The sequence below is a fragment of the Nycticebus coucang genome, chromosome 24 (genome assembly GCF_027406575.1).
Source record: "Nycticebus coucang isolate mNycCou1 chromosome 24, mNycCou1.pri, whole genome shotgun sequence".
NCBI lineage: Eukaryota > Metazoa > Chordata > Mammalia > Primates > Lorisidae > Nycticebus > Nycticebus coucang.
In genome coordinates, this window is record NC_069803.1 from 30,000,001 (window position 1) to 30,018,488 (window position 18,488).

Genomic DNA, 18,488 nt, shown 5'->3' on the forward strand with positions numbered 1-18,488 from the left:
ACTGAAGGAGTATAACAGAACCGGAATTTCAGACTGAACGTTAAGAACAGATCAACTTTTTTATCTTCCTCCATAGTACCACCACTGCCCTAATCATGGCCCTAAAGATGATTGGGGGGGAAGACGGGGGTGTGTGAGTGTGTGAATGCACGGGAGGGGAAGCAATACACACTCCCACTGCTCAAGACAGTAAGCAAACACAAAATTATTAGCTGCACTATTTTAAACATTTATGGATTATTTTAAACACATCTATACTAGTCTGTACCAAAAAGAAATGGTCCCAGGTATTTCCAAACTGCCAGTCATGACCATTACTAGGTCATGAAAATCAATTTACTGCAACAAATCACAGAGATGGGGAACGAACTAGTGGTTGCAAGGGATCAGTGGTGGTGGGGGTGATGCCACAGGGGCAGCACGAGGGAGCCGCATGGTAGGGGTGATGCCACAGGGGCAGCAGGAGGGAGCCGCGTGGTGGGGGTGATGCCACAGGGGCAGCAGGAGGGAGCCGCGTGGTGGGGGTGATGCCACGGGGGCAGCAGGAGGGAGCCGCGTGGTGGGGGTGATGCCACGGGGGCAGCAGGAGGGAGCCGCGTGGTGGTGGACGGTTCTGCATCTTCACTGTGGTGGTGATCACAGGAAACTGCACAGGAGACAGCGCTACCAGGAACTGCGCACACAACCCCAGACAGCGACGTAACACTGGTGCAACTGGAATAAAAGGTGGACTGTACCAACATCAGTTCCCTAGTTTTGATACTGTATCAGAGTTACGGAAGCAGTTACTGCTGGAAAAAGGCAGTCAAGGGTATGCAGAACCTCCCCACGCACTTGCTTGCAACCACTGGGAATCCATAATTATTTCAAAATATAAAGTTAAAAATAATTTAGTAGATTGCAACAAATAGTTTCAAGAACAAAGTAAAACGAAAACATCAGTGCATAAAAAAGGAAACACCTGTTCAGCTATATATGCACATATATTTTAGGAGGGCAGCAGGCTCCAGTGTAAACTTTATTTCTTAGTGTCAAAGAAGCTTGTGAAATGCTAAACATACAAGCAACTGGGAGGGAAATGACAATGTTTCATTCTCTCAGGGTTCTGGACAGAGTTAATCATGATCAATATTATCTCATTATTAATAACAACACTAGCGACTAACGTATGCCATGCACTGTGCCAAGGACTTGACTTATATTAGCTTTCTTCTCCATACTGGGCAGATCCTGTTTCAATCCTCACTTTATACATGGAGAAGCTGAGACACAGAAGGGTCACATCATTGCCCCAGAGACAGCAGCTGGTGGAACTCTGACATGAACAGAGGCATGCTGGCCCCAGAGTCCACAACCATGGTCGCCACACTTTACCGATGTCACACCTAGTTAAGCAACTGCAAGTTATCTCTAATCTTCAGTTCTAAAGTATTTTACTATAGCTAAAAGCTTGCTTTTTAAAAAAAAATCAATAAATATCACAAACACAAATATTTAAAGATTTAATACATGTAAAAATGTTTTAAAAATACCTTTAGCCTCCAATTATCTCCTACTTCAGTTTTGATTCTGTTTAGCCAATTTTCATCAAAATATGCAGGATCTCTGCAAAATAAGGAAAAGCTAATATATTAAGATCATGATGATATCAAGCTAATAAACAAAACTGAATCCCATCCCATATCATCACTTAACTGCAACATAAAAATGTGTTCGCCACATATCAGCCACTAAATAACTCAGTACATGGAACCAGACACAATTACAGCAGACTTCTCTAAAATTAACTTGACTGTTAGTACAGTAGCCCATTTTTAAAAAGTTTATCGAAAACAAACTAAAAGGCAAAAAGGTGGTAACATGCAGCTAACGCATGAAAAAAGCAAGTTACAGATGAATACGCTAACCAGGAATCAACTTAATTGTAGATACCACACGAATATCTAAAGAGTCAAAATCAATGACATGATTTTCAAATAGACAAATATATCAAGAAAGTTAAAATATGATTTTCAGTTAATATTTCAATAATCTCCATCACCTATTATCTCAAAGGTCACTGATAATGTCACTAAATGTCGATTTCTTCAAATAATATATACTGAGAACCTCCCTTCTCAGATGTGGTACTAGGCTTTACACCAAGTCGGACATCATCTCTATTTGCAAAAGGTCTGTACTCCAAGACGACACTGGTGTGGATCAGCATGGAGACAGCTAGAACCTTAATGTACTTAGACTCGTTTTTCCTAGGAAGACCTCCCATGCTTCTAATAAACACTATAGCAAAAAGAAAACAACACAAAACTTTTCAAGCCCAGCAAGAGCCTCATTTTTGAAACAGATGTTCTATTAAGTTATTGTCCAAGACCACAGAACACCTGTTTGTCCTGCTCCAGCAACTGGTTAAGTTCAACAGTCTTTCCATAACACAACTGTCTCTATTCACACACACACATATTCTCACACAAAGGGAATGACAATAACATTGATATATGTAGAAAAAAGTATATTTCAACTTTTTTTTTTAGAGATGAAGTCTCACTTTGTTGTCCTTGGTAGAATGCTGTGGCATCACAGCTCACAGCAACCTCAAACTCCTGGGCTTAAGCGATTCTCTTGCCTCAGCCTCCCGAGTAGCTGGGACTGCAGGCATCTGGCTATTTTTTCTTTTTGGTTGCAGTTTGACCAGGGCCGGGTTTGAACCCGCCACCCTCGGTATGGGGCCCGGCGCCCTACCCATTGAGCCACAGGCGCAGCCCTTCTTATCTTTTTTCGTTAAAGCCTCCTGCTGAACATGAACTGGTATTTCACTGTGGCTGTGATTTGCATTTCTCTAATGACTAACAATATTAAGCATCTTCACATGTGCTTACTGGGAATCTATATACCCTCGTTCAAGAAGTACATTCAAACTATGTATCCAATGAAAAACTATTTCATACACTGTCTTTTTTATTAAGTTGTAAGAGTTTTTTTTAATATTTGGAACACAAGCCCCTTATCAGACACACGCTGTGTGGCTATTTACTCCCGTTCTGTGGATTGTATTTTAACTTTCTTCTTTGAGACAGAGTCTCACTCTGGCACCCTAAGTAGACTGTTGAGAGGTCATCACAGCTATTGGTGCGCTCAAATGACCCTCTTGCCTCAGGCTCCTGAGCAGCTGAGATTACAGTCGCTATCTATTTTTTTTTTGCAGAGATGGGGTCTCGTTCTTGCGCAGGCTGGTCTTGGAACTCCAGAGCTTGAACAATCAGCTGCCATGGCCTCCCAGAGTGCTGGGATTATAGGTGTGGCCTATTTTTATTTTAAGCTTAATTTAGTGTTCTTAGTTGTTCTTTTGTTTTTAAGAGAAATCAATTTAAGCAAACTTGAACATAAAAAGGCAATTTACTCGATCATTGAGTTGTGTGATAGCTTGGTCACATAAAGTACTGCAGTAAGAAGCTGGACAGTATTTTCTTACCGACTTTCATCTTTCTTTCTGTCCATCATTTTCTTTTTTTTTTTTTTGAGACAGAGCCTCAAGCTGTCGCCCAGGTAGAGTGCCATGGCGTCACAGCTCACAGCAACCTCCAGCTCCTGGGCTCAAGTGATTCATCTGCCTCGGCCTCCCAAGTAGCTGAGACTACAGGCACCCACCACAACGCCGGCTATTTTTTGGTTGCAGCCGTCAATGTTGTGTGGCAGGCCCAGGTTGTATTCGAACCTGCCAGCTCAGGTATATGTGGCTGGCGCCTTAGCCGCTTGAGCCACAGGTGCCAGGCCTGTCCATCATTTTCTATCTGTAGATCAACTTTTTCCTATTTCTCCATACACAATGCCAGAAATGGTTGCAGACACATTCCAAGTCGTTATCACTACAGTTCAAACAATTAAAAATCACCTGTCACTCAGTCCCAATACTTAATCCCCAGGAAAATTTATCCTTGTCCCACTCATCTATAGTCAAAAGGATGGGGGGCTGCAAGGACACACACAGCCATGGGTAAAGCAAACCACACCTGCTGGGGAAAGGCAGCGTTCTCAGAGCAAGGAGCTGGCTGTACACCGGCAGACATCCCCCGACAGTGTCCTCTATACTTAAACCCCCAGAGAAAAATAGATAACTCAAAGAAAAATAACAAGTGAGGCGAATTCTACTAAAACATTAAAGAATTACTATAAAAATCAATTCAGAAGTTAGAAAATATTCACTGTTAAAACTCCTTTGCTGAAATGAAAATAGTCACTATTAATTTTGATACTTAAATAACTTAAAAAGCTATAGTCTAAAAAGCACAATCAGAAATCAAGTATTAATCTTTTCAACTAAAAAAGATTCATATACAGGAAAATCTGTTGAGTCTGGTGCTATGTGGCTGATGATTACCCAAAGCCACAGGCACAGAACTGACTAGCTGAGTGGTAAGTCAAGTTCGTCCAACTAAAGATACAGAAGTCGTATTTCGCCAGAAAGTCCCTTATTTCTGGGAGAGAAGTAGGGAGGGAAAGGAGGGAGGGAGGGAGGGGACAGGTAAATTCATACCGAACAGGCACAGTGCACGCCATCTAGGAAATGGGCGCACTTATAACTTTGACTCAAATTGTACAGAAGCAAATTGTGTAACCAAAATGACTGTACCTCCATAATATTCTGAAATTTAAAAAAAAAAATGTAAGTCACTTATTTTTTTAAGAATGATATAAAATGTCTAAGAAAAAATATATGCCAAGAACTCTAAGGTTACATAATACTTCATTTGCAATTTAGAATTATATACTTTAACAATAAAAGGACTCAGCCAGGCATGGTGGCTCACCCTGTAATCCCAGCACCCTGGGAGACTGGTGCAGGTGGATGGCTTGAGCTCAGGAGTTCCAAGACCAGCCTGAACAAGAGTGAGATCCTGTCTCTACTAAAAATAGACGAAGTAGGCAGGTGTTGTCCCAGGTACTCTGGAGGCTAAGGCAATAGGATCGCTTGAGCCTAAGAATTTGAGGTTGCTATGAGCTATGACGCCACAGTACTCTACCTAGGGTGCCAGAGTGAGACTCTGTCTTAAAAAAAAAAAAAAAGAGAATAAAATGACTCAGAAAAGTCTAAAATAAAATGTTTCAAATCAAGTAGTGTGAGACAGCTCGCTTATTCCTTAAAAGATTACCAAAATCAAAGCCTCAAAGGCCAGGTGCAGTGGCTCACATCTATAATCTGAGCATTCTGGGAGACTGAGGCAGGAGAATCACTTTAAGAGTTTAAGACCAGCCTGAGCAAAGTGAGACCCCGTCTCTATTTTTAAAAGTGGAAAATTAACCAGGCATTGTGGTGGGCACCTGTAGTCCCAAGTTACTCGAGTGGCTGAGGCAGGAGGATCACTTGAGTTTAGGAATTAGAGGTTGCTGTGAGCTAGGCTGACACCCTGGCACTCTAGCCTGGGCACCAGAGTGAGACTCTGTCTCAGCCCCCATGCCCCTAAAAACCCCAAAAACCTTAGAATCATGTCTGAGCTAGGAAGGGGAGAAAAGAAAAACAGCTGCTCCTGTCATGTCCACGGCTTGTCCCATCAGAGATAGATGTCAAATTAGTGACATACCAGGCATCAAACCAGCCACTTCACACTGACAAAGCCAATCCAGGGAGGTTTTATTATCCTGATGTTACAGTTAAGGAATATTAGACTCAGAAATTAAGTAATTTCCCCAAGTTAATAGGATAATTAAGTGGCAGAGTAGTCAGTACAGTCATTTTTGTTAAACAGATCAGTAGAATTCAATACATTACTGGTTCCAGCAAACCAGCAGTAAGATCCTGGGGCTAACTGTCTCCTCTGTGCTCACAAGAGGTCACAAGTGGAAAAAGACCTTCACCTCCAACATTCCACGTTCATTAAGGGCAGGCACTCCCAGTATCTCACATCTGGGGCACAGCAGCATCTCAATAAATCTGTATAAATTGACAGCACTTATTTGCATAGCAAGAACTGTAGTCCACAAGTTTCCTATAGACAATATGACTTTTCCTGGTAGTTACCTTGACGCCACATGCAGGCATCTAGTCACAACGTCCATTTCTACAGGTAGTTTACACTCCCAACAATGTTTTCTAAGGGCCCCTTAATTAATGGTCTCAGGCTAGAATCAAACAACATAAAGGCAATTGTCTCAAAACTCAACAGATGACAGTCCGCACAGACATGCAAAGGACAACCGCTGACCTGGCAGGGGGGGCTCTGCATGAGTCAGAGGCAATGTCCTGACTCCTACTAAGAAAAAAGCATACAAGATCATTTCCTTAAATTTTGTCTGCAATTTGTATCAGTCACAGCTTAAGCTAAAGGAAAAGTCCATTAATCTTAATCTTTAATATAATTCCAGAAATATATTGTCTTCTTGTAGTCAAATGGCTTCACAAAAACCAAATGTTAATTTTTATTTCTACTGCTAGAATTATTTATGCAAGGTAATTTTCTTAATGAAATGTAAATTAAGATGGAGTCCAAAGCACGTGGGTCTTGGGTCCATTTCTCAACATGGCATTTTTATTAGCAAACTTTTAGTATTTTTTTATAGATATGTTGATTCTTAGGTATGACTATTTCCTAATGATCTTTTAGTTACCTAAAATAATCATCTTGGTCTTCTGCCATTAAATGTGTATTAGAGAGTCAACTACAATAATTAAATTTCATGTCCATGACAACAAAAATACAACAAATTATACTTAGCCTCTACTCGGTCGAAATAAATAACACAGGTACAAGGGACAGATTACAAACCAAGGACAAGCACCTCCCTGCGCTGTAAATTAGAAGTGTCTGTTTCTGAGGCACCCTTGTCCCAGCTTGACCTTCACTGTATCTCCTCTGGGCTCATTTATTCTTTTTCCCCCTTTTGAAGTTTGAAAACAAAAACTGATGGAACTCAGAGGCACAACTTGCTACATTTGACCTTACTCTTTCATCCAGCATATGCTTGTGGTATAATAAAAAATATATTTGGTCTTTGTACCTAGTTCCTGGCATTGATCTCCTAAAACTCTTGGAATTTCCTGAGTGATAGGAAAGTCTTTCATAATTTATAATGAGCCTCTTCCGACCAGAGCAGAGTTTATGCTAACAAGGTGATACACTATGGGCCCCTGGGCTGCTACCGGAGGCAGGGACTTTCAGCCGCACTGGGTAAGGCAGAGGGACTGGAGACTGAGTTCAACCAATGGCCCAGAATTTCAATCATGCCTATGTAAGGAGACCCCACGTAAACTCCCAGGCTGTGAAGACGTCAGTGTGCTGGGAGGATGAGCCCAGAGGGCAGGGAGCTCTGCACTGCCCCAGTTTCTTCCCCTGCCCTATGCACCTTTCCAGGGCCTGTGTCCTCATGGTAATTACAGTGCTTTCCTGAGTTCTGTGTGAGTCATCTGAAAGAAATCCTCCAGCTTGTGGGTGGGGGTCACAGGATGCCCTGAATTTGCAGTTGGCTGGGCAGAAGTGCACACTTAAGACTCCACTTCCAGCTGCCCTGGAGGACTGAGGCCCTAACTTTCACTTGTGGAATCTGTGCTGTGGATCTAAAAGAAAGAGGCTGACACACAAAATATAAAAAGCTTACAGGAACCCAAGTGAGGACACTGCCCAGAAGACTCAGACCCAAACAATCTTGGATGTGAGTTCGGTATGACCTTTGATACAGCAGGTTTAAAAACAATTTTTTTTTCTTTTTATAGATGGGGTCTTGCCATATTGCCCAGGCTGGTCAACTCCTGGCCTCAACTAATCCTCCTGCCTTAGCCTCCCAAAGTGCTGGGATTTCAGGCATGAGCCACTGTGCAGAGCCCACACAGGTTATTAAAGGAGAGTGGGCTGATAGAAAGTTGCTTGTTGGGAATTCTCATTATTTCACATAAGTAACTTTGATTAGTGATTGGTTGTACATTGTTAAGTTACAGGGTGGGGGATGTAGCCTTGTAGCAAGCATTTTTAAGAGATGGGGGGTAGGATATGATTGCTAACTCATTTTACTATCTCCCTGGACCTGATGATCTAAAGGATTCACATTCCTCAGATAAAAGTTATGTTCTTTGTCTGCTAACTCTGGGTAGCATCAGAATTGAAGAACTTTGCCCTTAACTTGTGGGGCCTCAGCTACCTCAGGTAGTGTCAGAATCGGACCACAGGACCACAGGACACCCACTGGCATCAGGGAAACTGGTGATGAAAAACAGGAGTGGTGAGCTCTTCCTGACAAGGCCAAAGAAGATAAAGTTGCTTTCTTTTAATTTTAATGTTAAATTACAAAAATCTTATTCATTTATGTGACAAATGGTTTCTGAACACCAACTACACTGCAGGACAAGGGGATGGCAGATAAGGGAGGTGGCTACACTGAGAATGTGACAAACGTCAGTGCCGGCTGGCAGTTGGAGAGGAGGACTGTGACGTGATCTACCACAGAGGCAGAGGCAGAGGCAAGGGCACGCAAAGCCCTGACGCGGGAGAGGCCTGACCTACCTGAGATAAAAGGAGCCAGCGCAGGAGAGAGCACGAGGTGCGTGAGGCTGAGGGACAGTGCACTGAGGATCTTATCTTCAGTGAAACAGGACACCAATGCAGGGCTCTAAGCAACAAATCTGATTCACTAAAGAGTCACTCTAGTATCCTGGAAGCCCAGTTTAAAAAGTGTTAGGAGGAGGAACAGGGTAACTGTTACCAGAGGATGCCAGCCAGTTAAGAGAAGAACTGAGAATGGACCACCAGCAATTTTTAGATCATTGGTAACATTGACAAGTCCAATTGTAATATAATGGTGGCGTCAAAAGCCTGACTGAAATGAATTTAACAGAGGAGAAGAAGAATCCAGACAGTTGGGCACAGCTTATTCTTCAAAGGCGTTTTGCTGCAAAGAGGAGGAGAAATGGAATCATAAGATGTAAGATCAAAAGAAACTTTTTTTTTTTTAGAGACAGTCTAATTTTGTCACCCTGGGTAGAGTGCCATGGCGTCACAGCTCACAGCAACCTCCAACTCCTGGGCTTAGGTGATTCTCTTGCCTCAGCCTCCTGAGTAGCTGGGACTACAGGCACCTGCTACAATGCCCAGCTATTTTTTTGTTGCAGTTTGGCCAGGGTCAGGTTTGAACCGGTATATGGGGCCGCCGCCCTATTCACTGAGCCACAGGCACTGCCCGAAACTTTTTTTTTTTTGAGACAGAGTCTGACTATATTGCCCTCAGTAGAGTGCTATGGCGTCCCTGCTCATAGCAATCTCTAACTCTTAGGCTTAAACAATTCTCTTGTCTCACCCTCCCAAGTAGCTGAGACTACAAGCACCCAATCATTTTTTTATTGCAGTTGTCATTGTGGTTTAGCAGGCCTGGGTGGGGTCCGAACTTGCCTGCTTTGGTGTATGTGGCTGGTGCCCTAACCACTGAGCTATGGGCACCAAGCCCAAAAGAAACATTTTTAAAGACAGGAAGATTGAGGGTGTAGGAATCTTGGCAAAACTGGCAAAGTGGAGACCCTGAACAGGTGAGAGGCTCTGTACACAGAGCACAGGTACTGGCCTATAATTGGGACCCTCACCCATAGCTCATGTGTGGTCACAGGCAAACAGGTGCTACCAAGTCGGGAAATCCAGCTGTGGGATTTATCCCAACTTTCTCAGAAGTAGGATGTACCCTACCTTGTAAGGTGATCACATGAGAGAAAGGTAAGAGAGGTGGGACTGGAGGGCCACAGAGACATGGGAGATAGTCATCCACAGAGCGGGAGTGAAAGAACTCGGGAAAGACAGTGTGATCCTGGATTCCATGCGGTAACAGTTGCAGTTTCCTGGTTAGAAATCAAAGATGAGACCCTCAGCATGTTTCAGGCTCAGCTGCACCGGTAAGAAACAAAGCAGGTGAGACACCGGAGTGAACCAGAACCATGGGCTTGTCAAACATAAAGAAGTAGGAGATAAAAGTGTGGGTGTGATTAGGGGTACAGGGGAGCAATTATGATTGACCAAGGAATCTCAGCTGAATAAGAGGAAAGAGGGAAGTGAAGGCCGTGCTGAGGTCCACTGGTACCAGAGAAATGAAGAATTACCGGAGTCCTGGTACAGGAATAAGTGACACGGACAGACAGGAAGCAGGGATCAGACAGTGGGAAACAGAAAACTAGGGGTATGAAGGGATTACGTATTATTTCTAATCATGATGTGTGGGACCAACGACAGGACGGAGGGGGGTGGAAGACGCCACAGGGGAGAGGAGCTCTAAGGAGGCAGAGAGACCATCAAGGTGCACACTCAAATCACCAAGAATCTGGACAAGAGTGACGGTGAGCCAGGATCTAAACCGCTGAGAAATGGGAGGGAATTACATTAACAATTAATTAACAATGTTAATTACATTAACAAGCCTAAGATTCAAACACACAAGACTTTAGGGAAAATGAAGGAGAGCAGCCTGGCAGCAGTGCTGAGAAGCGCCTCTGGGGGTTAGGTGGCATATGAAGCCCATGGGAGAAACAGCAGCTGCCCCAGAAGCCTGGCAGCAGTGCTGAGAAGCGCCTCTGCTGGGTTACCTGGTGTACGAAGCCCGTGGGAGAAACAGCAGCTGCCCCAGAAGCCTGATGAGCAGAGCTGCAGCAGAGAACCAAGAAGGTAAAGGAGCACAGCCGGTGATGTGCACTGCAGGCTCACCCAGACCGCAGGCTGTACAGCATCAACAGCTCAAATACCTGCTGTCTCATACAAGGTGTTGTGCTCTCCAAAGTGGCTGCTGCTTTGGAAAACTTTTTACAAATCTAATGTTAATTTTCTTCAAACCAAGTAGTTGAAAATAGGAAATAAAATTCTATAAATATGAGTTTCAGATAATATTAACAGTCATTAATATTAACAGCATTTGGGGGAATATTAAAATTCTCCCAAACATTTAAGGAAAAGACTTCATTTTGTATTTGTTAATATACAGATGTAAAAGAATAACACGCCACCTTAGAGTGTCAGTCCTTACCTATTAGTAAGAAATGCTTAAATGAACACTAATCATCCTGGATGACGTCTCTCTAGTCCTGCAGTTCAACAGCATCACAAGTCCTCAAAACACGAGAAAGGAACTTTCAACAATAGATAAACTGCAATCCTCATACTTAGTTTACACCACATACAAAGAGTAACTCAAAATGCTTCATAGACCTAATTATAAACAATAAAACTATAAAACTTCTAGGGAGAAACAAAGGGGAAAATCTTAGTGACCCTGGGTTTAGTAAAGATTTCTTAACACAATAAAAAAAATAAAAATTAATAAATTAAGATTTCATCAAAATTAAAAACTTTAACTTTGCAAAAGACACACTATTTAAAAAGAGAAGTCACAGACTGGGAGAAAATATTTTAAAATGTACATCTGACACAGTATATTTAGAGCATATAAAGAACTCCAATAAGACAACCCAGTTAAAGAATGAGGAAAAGATTATAGCAGACAATTCACCAGAGAAGATACATAGATGGCAAATACATGAAAAGATGCTCAACCTCATTAGTCACTATAGAAATACAAATTAAAACTACTAGACAGTCACTAGGATGGCTAAAATTAAAGAGACTGTCTTAGCAAGCATTGGTGAGACTGGAGCAACAGGAACTCTCATACACTGCTGATGTGAATGTAAATGGTGTACCCACTTTGGAAGCAGCAATGTGGCAGACTCTCTCTCTCTTTTTTTTGGAGAGGGTCTTGCTCCATCACCCTGGCTAGAGAACAGTGGCTGGATCACAGCTCATAGCAACTTCAAACGCCTAGGCTCAAGAGATCTTCCTACCTCAGGCTCCCAAGTAGCTGGGACTACAGGCCTACGCCACCAACTTGGCTAATGTTTCTATTTTTTGTAGAGATGGGGTCTCATTCCTGCTCAGGCAGGGGTGGAACTCCTGGGCACAAGTGATCTTCCCTCCTCAGCCTCCTGAAATGCTAAGATTATAGGGTGAGCCACTGCGCCCGGCCTTGGCAGTCTGTTAATATGAAACATACACCTATCATATCATCCATTTCTGGATGATCATATCAGCCATTTCTCTCCTAGATGGAATTCACCAAAAGGAAATGGAAGCCTATATTCTGTAAAGACTTGTACACTAATGTTCATATTACCTTTATGTGTAATAGCCAAAAAGTAGAAAGAATCCACATGTTCACCAAAGACGGATGAATGAATGGCAGGACAGCCAGACGCTGGGACACCTCTGAACTGAAACTACATTCATCACCTCAGACAAAACAAAAAAGAAAGATATTTCCAGTAAAATTCTCATTGGACTGGCTCTCTTCCTACAGCGAGGCCCTCTACTGAGTGATGCTCTAGTCTAACCAATGATAACGGTCCAAGTTCTTGACAGCTCAAGTTACACATTTTTTTCTGGTTACCTAATAGCCCCCCAAGTGATTTAATGCACATTTATGGCTTCGACTAAGAGATACCCAAATAGGTACCTCCAGTTTGGACTCCTCTTCTGAACTCTAGATGCGAACAGTCAGCTGCCAACTTGGCCTTCCCTCTCCATGTCTCAGCGTCCCCCACACCAAGCCCATAACACACGAGCACCCAGCACAGCAGGTCGGCTTTCAGTGTTCCCACATCAGCGTTACGCCCTTTCCTGTGTATCTGCTGACTGTCAGAAACTACAAAGGCGACTCTGACACTTCCCTTTTCCCCGGCACCCGCCACCGTCCATCACAATCTGCCATGTTTATGTTTCATTTTGAGTCCACAGATGTGTCCTCACCTCCTTCACCACTTCCCAGAGTAAGGTGCCACCATCATCTCCCCGTAAATTACTGCAAACTGCTTTTCAATCTATCAACTCTCATCACTCTGTATTCATTTTAGACCTGTAGCCAGAGAATTTTCAAAACGTCAGTCGATCATGTTAATCTTCATCTCCCCCATGCATAAGCCTCAATTGCTCCTCCTGGTGCTTAGAATGAAGACAGACACAGGCCCCATGCTCCTGGGCCCCTCTGCCTCTGCATCCTCAGTCTGTGTCACACTCCCCACCTCTGCATGAGCCACTCCTGGGCTTTTCTTCACACAGTGGTGTTCACCACATTCCACCGTCCCTTTGCCCCTCTGCTAAGGAATCTCTCAGAACCTCTTTCAGATTTAACTCACCTTTATATACTCATGTAAGATGTTCATGACCTCTAGACAAAGCTATTAATAAATACACCTCTTATAAACTTTCATGACACTGTGTATTTCTCCTCTGTAGCATTTGTCAAAATGGCAATTTTGTTCTCCTGGTTAATGAAAATCTGTTTTTTTCCCCATGTTATAAACTCTGAGGGTGGCTCATCCCTGTATCAGCAGTGCTGGGTACAAAATGCCATTCAACAAATACCAAACTGACAAACGAAGTAGTCGAATGTTGGTGAGGTTGGATATACGATCCAACTACTTAAAGCAGCTATTATGCAACAACATGGATGAATGTCACAGAGTCTACGTTGAATTTAAGAATACAAACACAAAGGCGTATGTGATTCCATCCGTAAGATGTTCAGTAACAGGCAAAACTAGTGTAGAAGTCAGTCACTGCAACGTTTGGCAGGAAGGGTATTCACTGGGGGAACCAGCAGGTCGCTAGAAATGTCCTATCCCTCAATTTGGGGAGTGGCTCTGAGGAGACACACACAGACACAGACAAAAGAATTTGGGGCGATGCTTTTCTGCATGGGACATATCTCAAAAAAAGGAGTAAGGAAAACAGAAGGGCGTTCTGGAAGAAAAGGCAGAAAACTAAGTATCACTAAGAAATATTCTCACAATACTCTGGTCAGTTACAACCACCACTTGAATACAATGTATGTTACAAACTTATTTTTCAAGTAATTAAGTTGTTCATTATAAATAGACAAATTCTATACAGTAGCTATTGTAAATGGGATTATTTTCTTGATTTCTTTTCCAGATAGTCTACTCATAGTATATACAAATGCCACTGAGTTTTATAAGTTGATTTTATATCCCGCAACTTTACTACATTCATATATCAGGGGTTTTTTGTTTTGTTGTTTGTTTGTTTTTTGTAGTTTCTGTCCAGGGCTGGGTTTGAACCCACCACCTCCGGCATATGGGGCCAGTGCCCTACTCCTTTGACCCACAGGCGCCGCCCCATATATTACTTTTTAAAGTTTTTGGTGGAACCTTTATGGTTTTTTATAAATAATTTTACATCATCAGGAAGCAGTGACAATTCACATCTTCCTTTCCAATCTGGATGCCCTTTATTTCTTTCTCTTGCTTCACTGCTCTGGCAAGGATTTCCAGGACTATGCTGAATAGAAGTGATATGTATGGGCATCCTTGTCTTATTCCTGAGATTTCATTTTGATAAAACAATATACATATACATTCTTTCTTCTTTCTTTTTTTGAGACAGAGCCTCAAGCTGTCGCCCTGGGTAGAGTGCTGTGGCATCACAGCTCACAGCAACCTTCAACTCCTGGGCTCAAACGATTCTCCTGTCTTAGCCTCCCAAGTAGCTGGGACTACAGGCGCCCACCACAACGCCCAGCTATTTTTTGGTTGCAGCCATCATTGTTGTTTGGCGGGCCCAGGCTGGATTCGAACCCGCCAGCTCAGGTGTATGTGGCTGGCGCCTTAGCCACTTGAGCCACAGGCACCGAGCCCTTTCTTCTAGTTTCTGCAAGTGATCCTACTTAATCTAGCTTAGGCAAAAAATTCACAACTGACACATACCTGGAAAGTTCACTTAACTAGACCCACACGCCCATAAATAATTTCTATTAGAAAGTTTGCTCTGCAAACCAACAGAAGGTTAAAATTTATTTGGGCACCACTTAGAGGTTACCATGAAAATTATAAGGTCACTCTTCTCAGAGTGCTAGAACCAGGGCAAGCCTTCTTGAGTTCCATCAAAAAACCTGTATGCCTGTGTCTAGAGAATGTGCCCCAAGTTACCAAAAGAAGTGAAAACAAGCTATAGTTTCTAAACATTGAGCCCTCATTTCTAAAAGCAAACAGATTCTCTGAAATGTAGGTGTCTGAGCTACTTCTCAGATGGGCAACTCTATGTAGCTAACTAGAAAGTAAGTAACCCTAAGAATTCATTAAATCATGATACTGATTCTCAATAGAATTGCAAGACATCCCAGGTAGTCATATGCAAACTTTTTTTTTTTTTGGTTTTTGGCCGGGTCTAGGTTTGAACCCACCACCTCCAGCATATGGGACCGGCGCCTTACTCCTTGAGCCACAGGCGCAGCCCCATATGCAACCTTTTTAATATCATCAGGCCAAAAAGTACTCAGAACTTCAAAATTTATTAAAAGTAGGCCGGGCATGATGGCTCACACCTATAATCCCAGCACTTGCAAGGCTCAGGCGGGTGGATTGCCTGAGCTCACAGGTTTGAGACCAGCCTGAGCCAGAGTGACACCCAGTCTCTAAAAAATAGCCAGGCGTTGTGGCAAGCGCCTGTAGTTTCAGCTACTTGGGAGGTTGAGACAAGAGAATCACTTGAACTCAAAAGAGTTTGAGTTTGCCGTGAGCTAAGATGCCACAATACTCTACCAAAGGGTGACCAAGTGAGACTCTGTCTCAAAAAAAAAAAATATATATATATATATTTACACCAAATTATATTTCCAAATTACACCAAACCCAATGACTTCTTAAATTCACACATAATCATTAAAAAAATTACTAGGTTGTAAGTTGACTGTCATAATATCAACTTTTCAATTATTATGTTTTTGAAGTATTTAGAAAAGAATCAGGTATGTTTTACATATTCCAAACTTTCCTTCAGTCATTCAACAAAGGTGAGTATCCACAATGCTGACTGAAGCATGAGAAATTGCTGATATTTGACCAATTTGACTTATAAAGAACAGCAATTTCATGTGTTTAACCAAAAACTAGGCATTTTCCCAGTTGCCAGGATATAACAGTGAGTAAACAAATTCCCTGGCTCCATGTGAAGCTCTGGGGTGGCAGGAGGCAGACAGATAAATAACCAAATACACAGTGTATCAGATGGTGTCACACTTTAATGAGAAGAATACAAGAGGTTAAAGAGGGCAGAAGGTATAAAAAACTGGCTATTGCTATTTCATTTGGGTGGTCAAGAAAGGCCTCACTGATAAGATGACAAAATCCTAAAATCTGAGCAAAATCCTAAAGAAAGAGGGAGCAAGCCTCTTAGATTCTCCTACAGTGGCAAAATCTGGCCACTAACATGAAAATTTCTGTCAAGCTTATGCCAAAAAATGCAAGAACAAATAATTCTGCTAAAACCATTGGAATATGGTAACAATCACAGTTGGGTTTTTTTTGCAGTTTCTGGCCGGGGCTGGGTTTGAACCTGCCACCTCTGGCATATGGGGCCAGCGCCCTACTCCTTTCAGCCACAGACGCCGTCCAACAATCACAGTTTTAATTAAACTGTAACCAGTCAATCTAAACAAGTACCTGTCACTGAAATGACCACTGTTGTTTACAGTTCCTACTCTACACGCAAGTGTCATGCAAGCGAGTTTTTTAATCCATGTTTTCATTGCAATAAAGGCCCATGTCTAAGAACGTACATAAAGATAAGCAACACGGTCTTACATCTTTTGAAGAACCTGGGCCATCACAACCCCATTTGTTAAATCTTCCACAGTCTGGCATGGTGCGTCCACATTAAATGTCTGGATCTGCAGGGGAAAAAAAGGGGGGGAAGAAGTTCTATGGTTACCTATGTAGATTTCTTAGGCTTCCTTTTGTGATTATCTTGTCTTAAGTGGTTGGAATAAATTTTAATTTTTTTTTTTTTTTTTGAGACAGACCCTCTACCTGCCCTAGGTAGAGTGCTGTGGCAGTGATTCTCTTGCCTCAGTCTCCCAAGTAGCTGGGACTACAGGCGTCCGCCACAACGCCCAGCCATTTTTTGGTTGTAGTTGTCATCGTTGTTTGGCAGGCCTGGGTTGGATACGAACCTGCCAGCTCTGGTGCATGTGGCTGGCCCTCCAGCTGCCTAAGCTATAGACACCGAGCCTGGAATAAATTTTAAAAAGGAAAATAGTTGGGGCTCGGCGCCTGTGGCTCAAGTGGCTAAGGCGCCAGCCACATACACCTGGGTTCAAATCCAGCCTGGGCCTGCCAAACAACAATGATGGCTGCAACCAAAAAATAGCCGGGCGTTTGGCGGGCACCTGTAGTCCCAGCTAGTTGGGTGGCGGAGGCAGGAGAACTGCTTGAGCCTAGGAACTGAAGGTTGCTGTGAGCTGTGATGCCATGGCACTCTACCCAGGGTGACAGGTTTAGGCTCTGTCTCAAAAACAAAAAAAGGAAAATAGTTGGAAAATTTTTCCTTTATGGGAAATTTCTTGCAGATTATTATTGTAATTTCCCCCCACTAGTAAAAAAGAAATTGTATGGACACTAAGTAACTTTCAGCAGTGATCCCGCTCCTAGATGACCAATCTAAGAAAATCGTGTCGTCTTCATCCCATCCTCGGGGATATGCAAGGCAAAAACAATGTGGGCCAAAGAGATATAAGCAGGTATTTCTGGGAGAGAAAAGTCAACTTTCTCTTGACGTGATCAAGAATGCTACCTATATTACTGCGGCTTTGTCCCATGACTACGAAGAGAATCAGTCCTGAGATGAGGGCAACGCGGTGAAAGGCAGAGAAAAGAGGACAGAGAAAGCAGGGTCCCTGAGGTAAAAACCAAACCACTGACTCAAAATTCCCTGTGTCCTCCTATTACACGAGATAACTGTCTTGATTGTTTAAGCCTGGCTAGATTTGAGGTTTCTGTTACTCAGAACCAAAACATATAGACACAGAAATCACGCTGACTATAGATATTCAATTTATTTTGATTTCAAATATATTCTGAATTAGAACTTTGTACCTGTCAATACAACATGGCCAAGAAATGTTATACTTTTCCTAATAGTAGAATTTTTCTCTAAAAGAAAATGTAGCTGAGTCAACAATGCTTATACCCAGTCCTCCCAGGATTTGTAAGGAAATAAATCACTGAGAACAGACAGACATAAGCCATCCTCTCAGGGAATTCATAGCTCAGTGAAATGAAGCAGTATAAGAAGAAATGCAAACAGCAAGCACAGGACTGGAAGTGAGAGTGGGATGCAACCCAGGAATGAACACCAGCTTGGTATGGATTGCGGGAGGTGAGGATAAGACTGGAGGAAGAGGTTAAAAGTAAAACAGCAAAAGACGGCCAAAAAACGAAGCAGCCCCTTACCCATATATTAGGACTTTACCCTAAGAGTAAACAAAGATAGGAAGTGGGAGATGAGGCTATGAGGCGTGCTCTGGATAAAGATCATACTGGCTTCAGCATGAAGACAACTGGGGGGAACTAGGCAGGAGGACTAACTGACCAGCTTCATACAGGAACACAGGAGGCTACGCTAGGCAGTGACAATGGGAGTCCTGGGAATATCACTAGGTGACCACGTGTCTTCACGTGTTTTAATTTT

General features: G+C 42.7%; 1 protein-coding gene across 1 annotated transcript in view; it reads right to left on the reverse strand.

The window, feature by feature from the left end:
* The window catches only part of HOOK3 (hook microtubule tethering protein 3), a 96,924-nt gene that overhangs the window by 69,143 nt on the left and 9,293 nt on the right, over positions 1-18,488 (reverse strand). Inside the window, exons 2-3 of the mRNA XM_053578789.1 lie at positions 16,604-16,689; positions 1,533-1,605 (exon numbers count right to left, since the gene is read on the reverse strand). Coding sequence (XP_053434764.1) covers positions 1,533-1,605; positions 16,604-16,689 — 159 coding nt within the window. The remainder of the gene's footprint in view (positions 1-1,532; positions 1,606-16,603; positions 16,690-18,488) is intronic.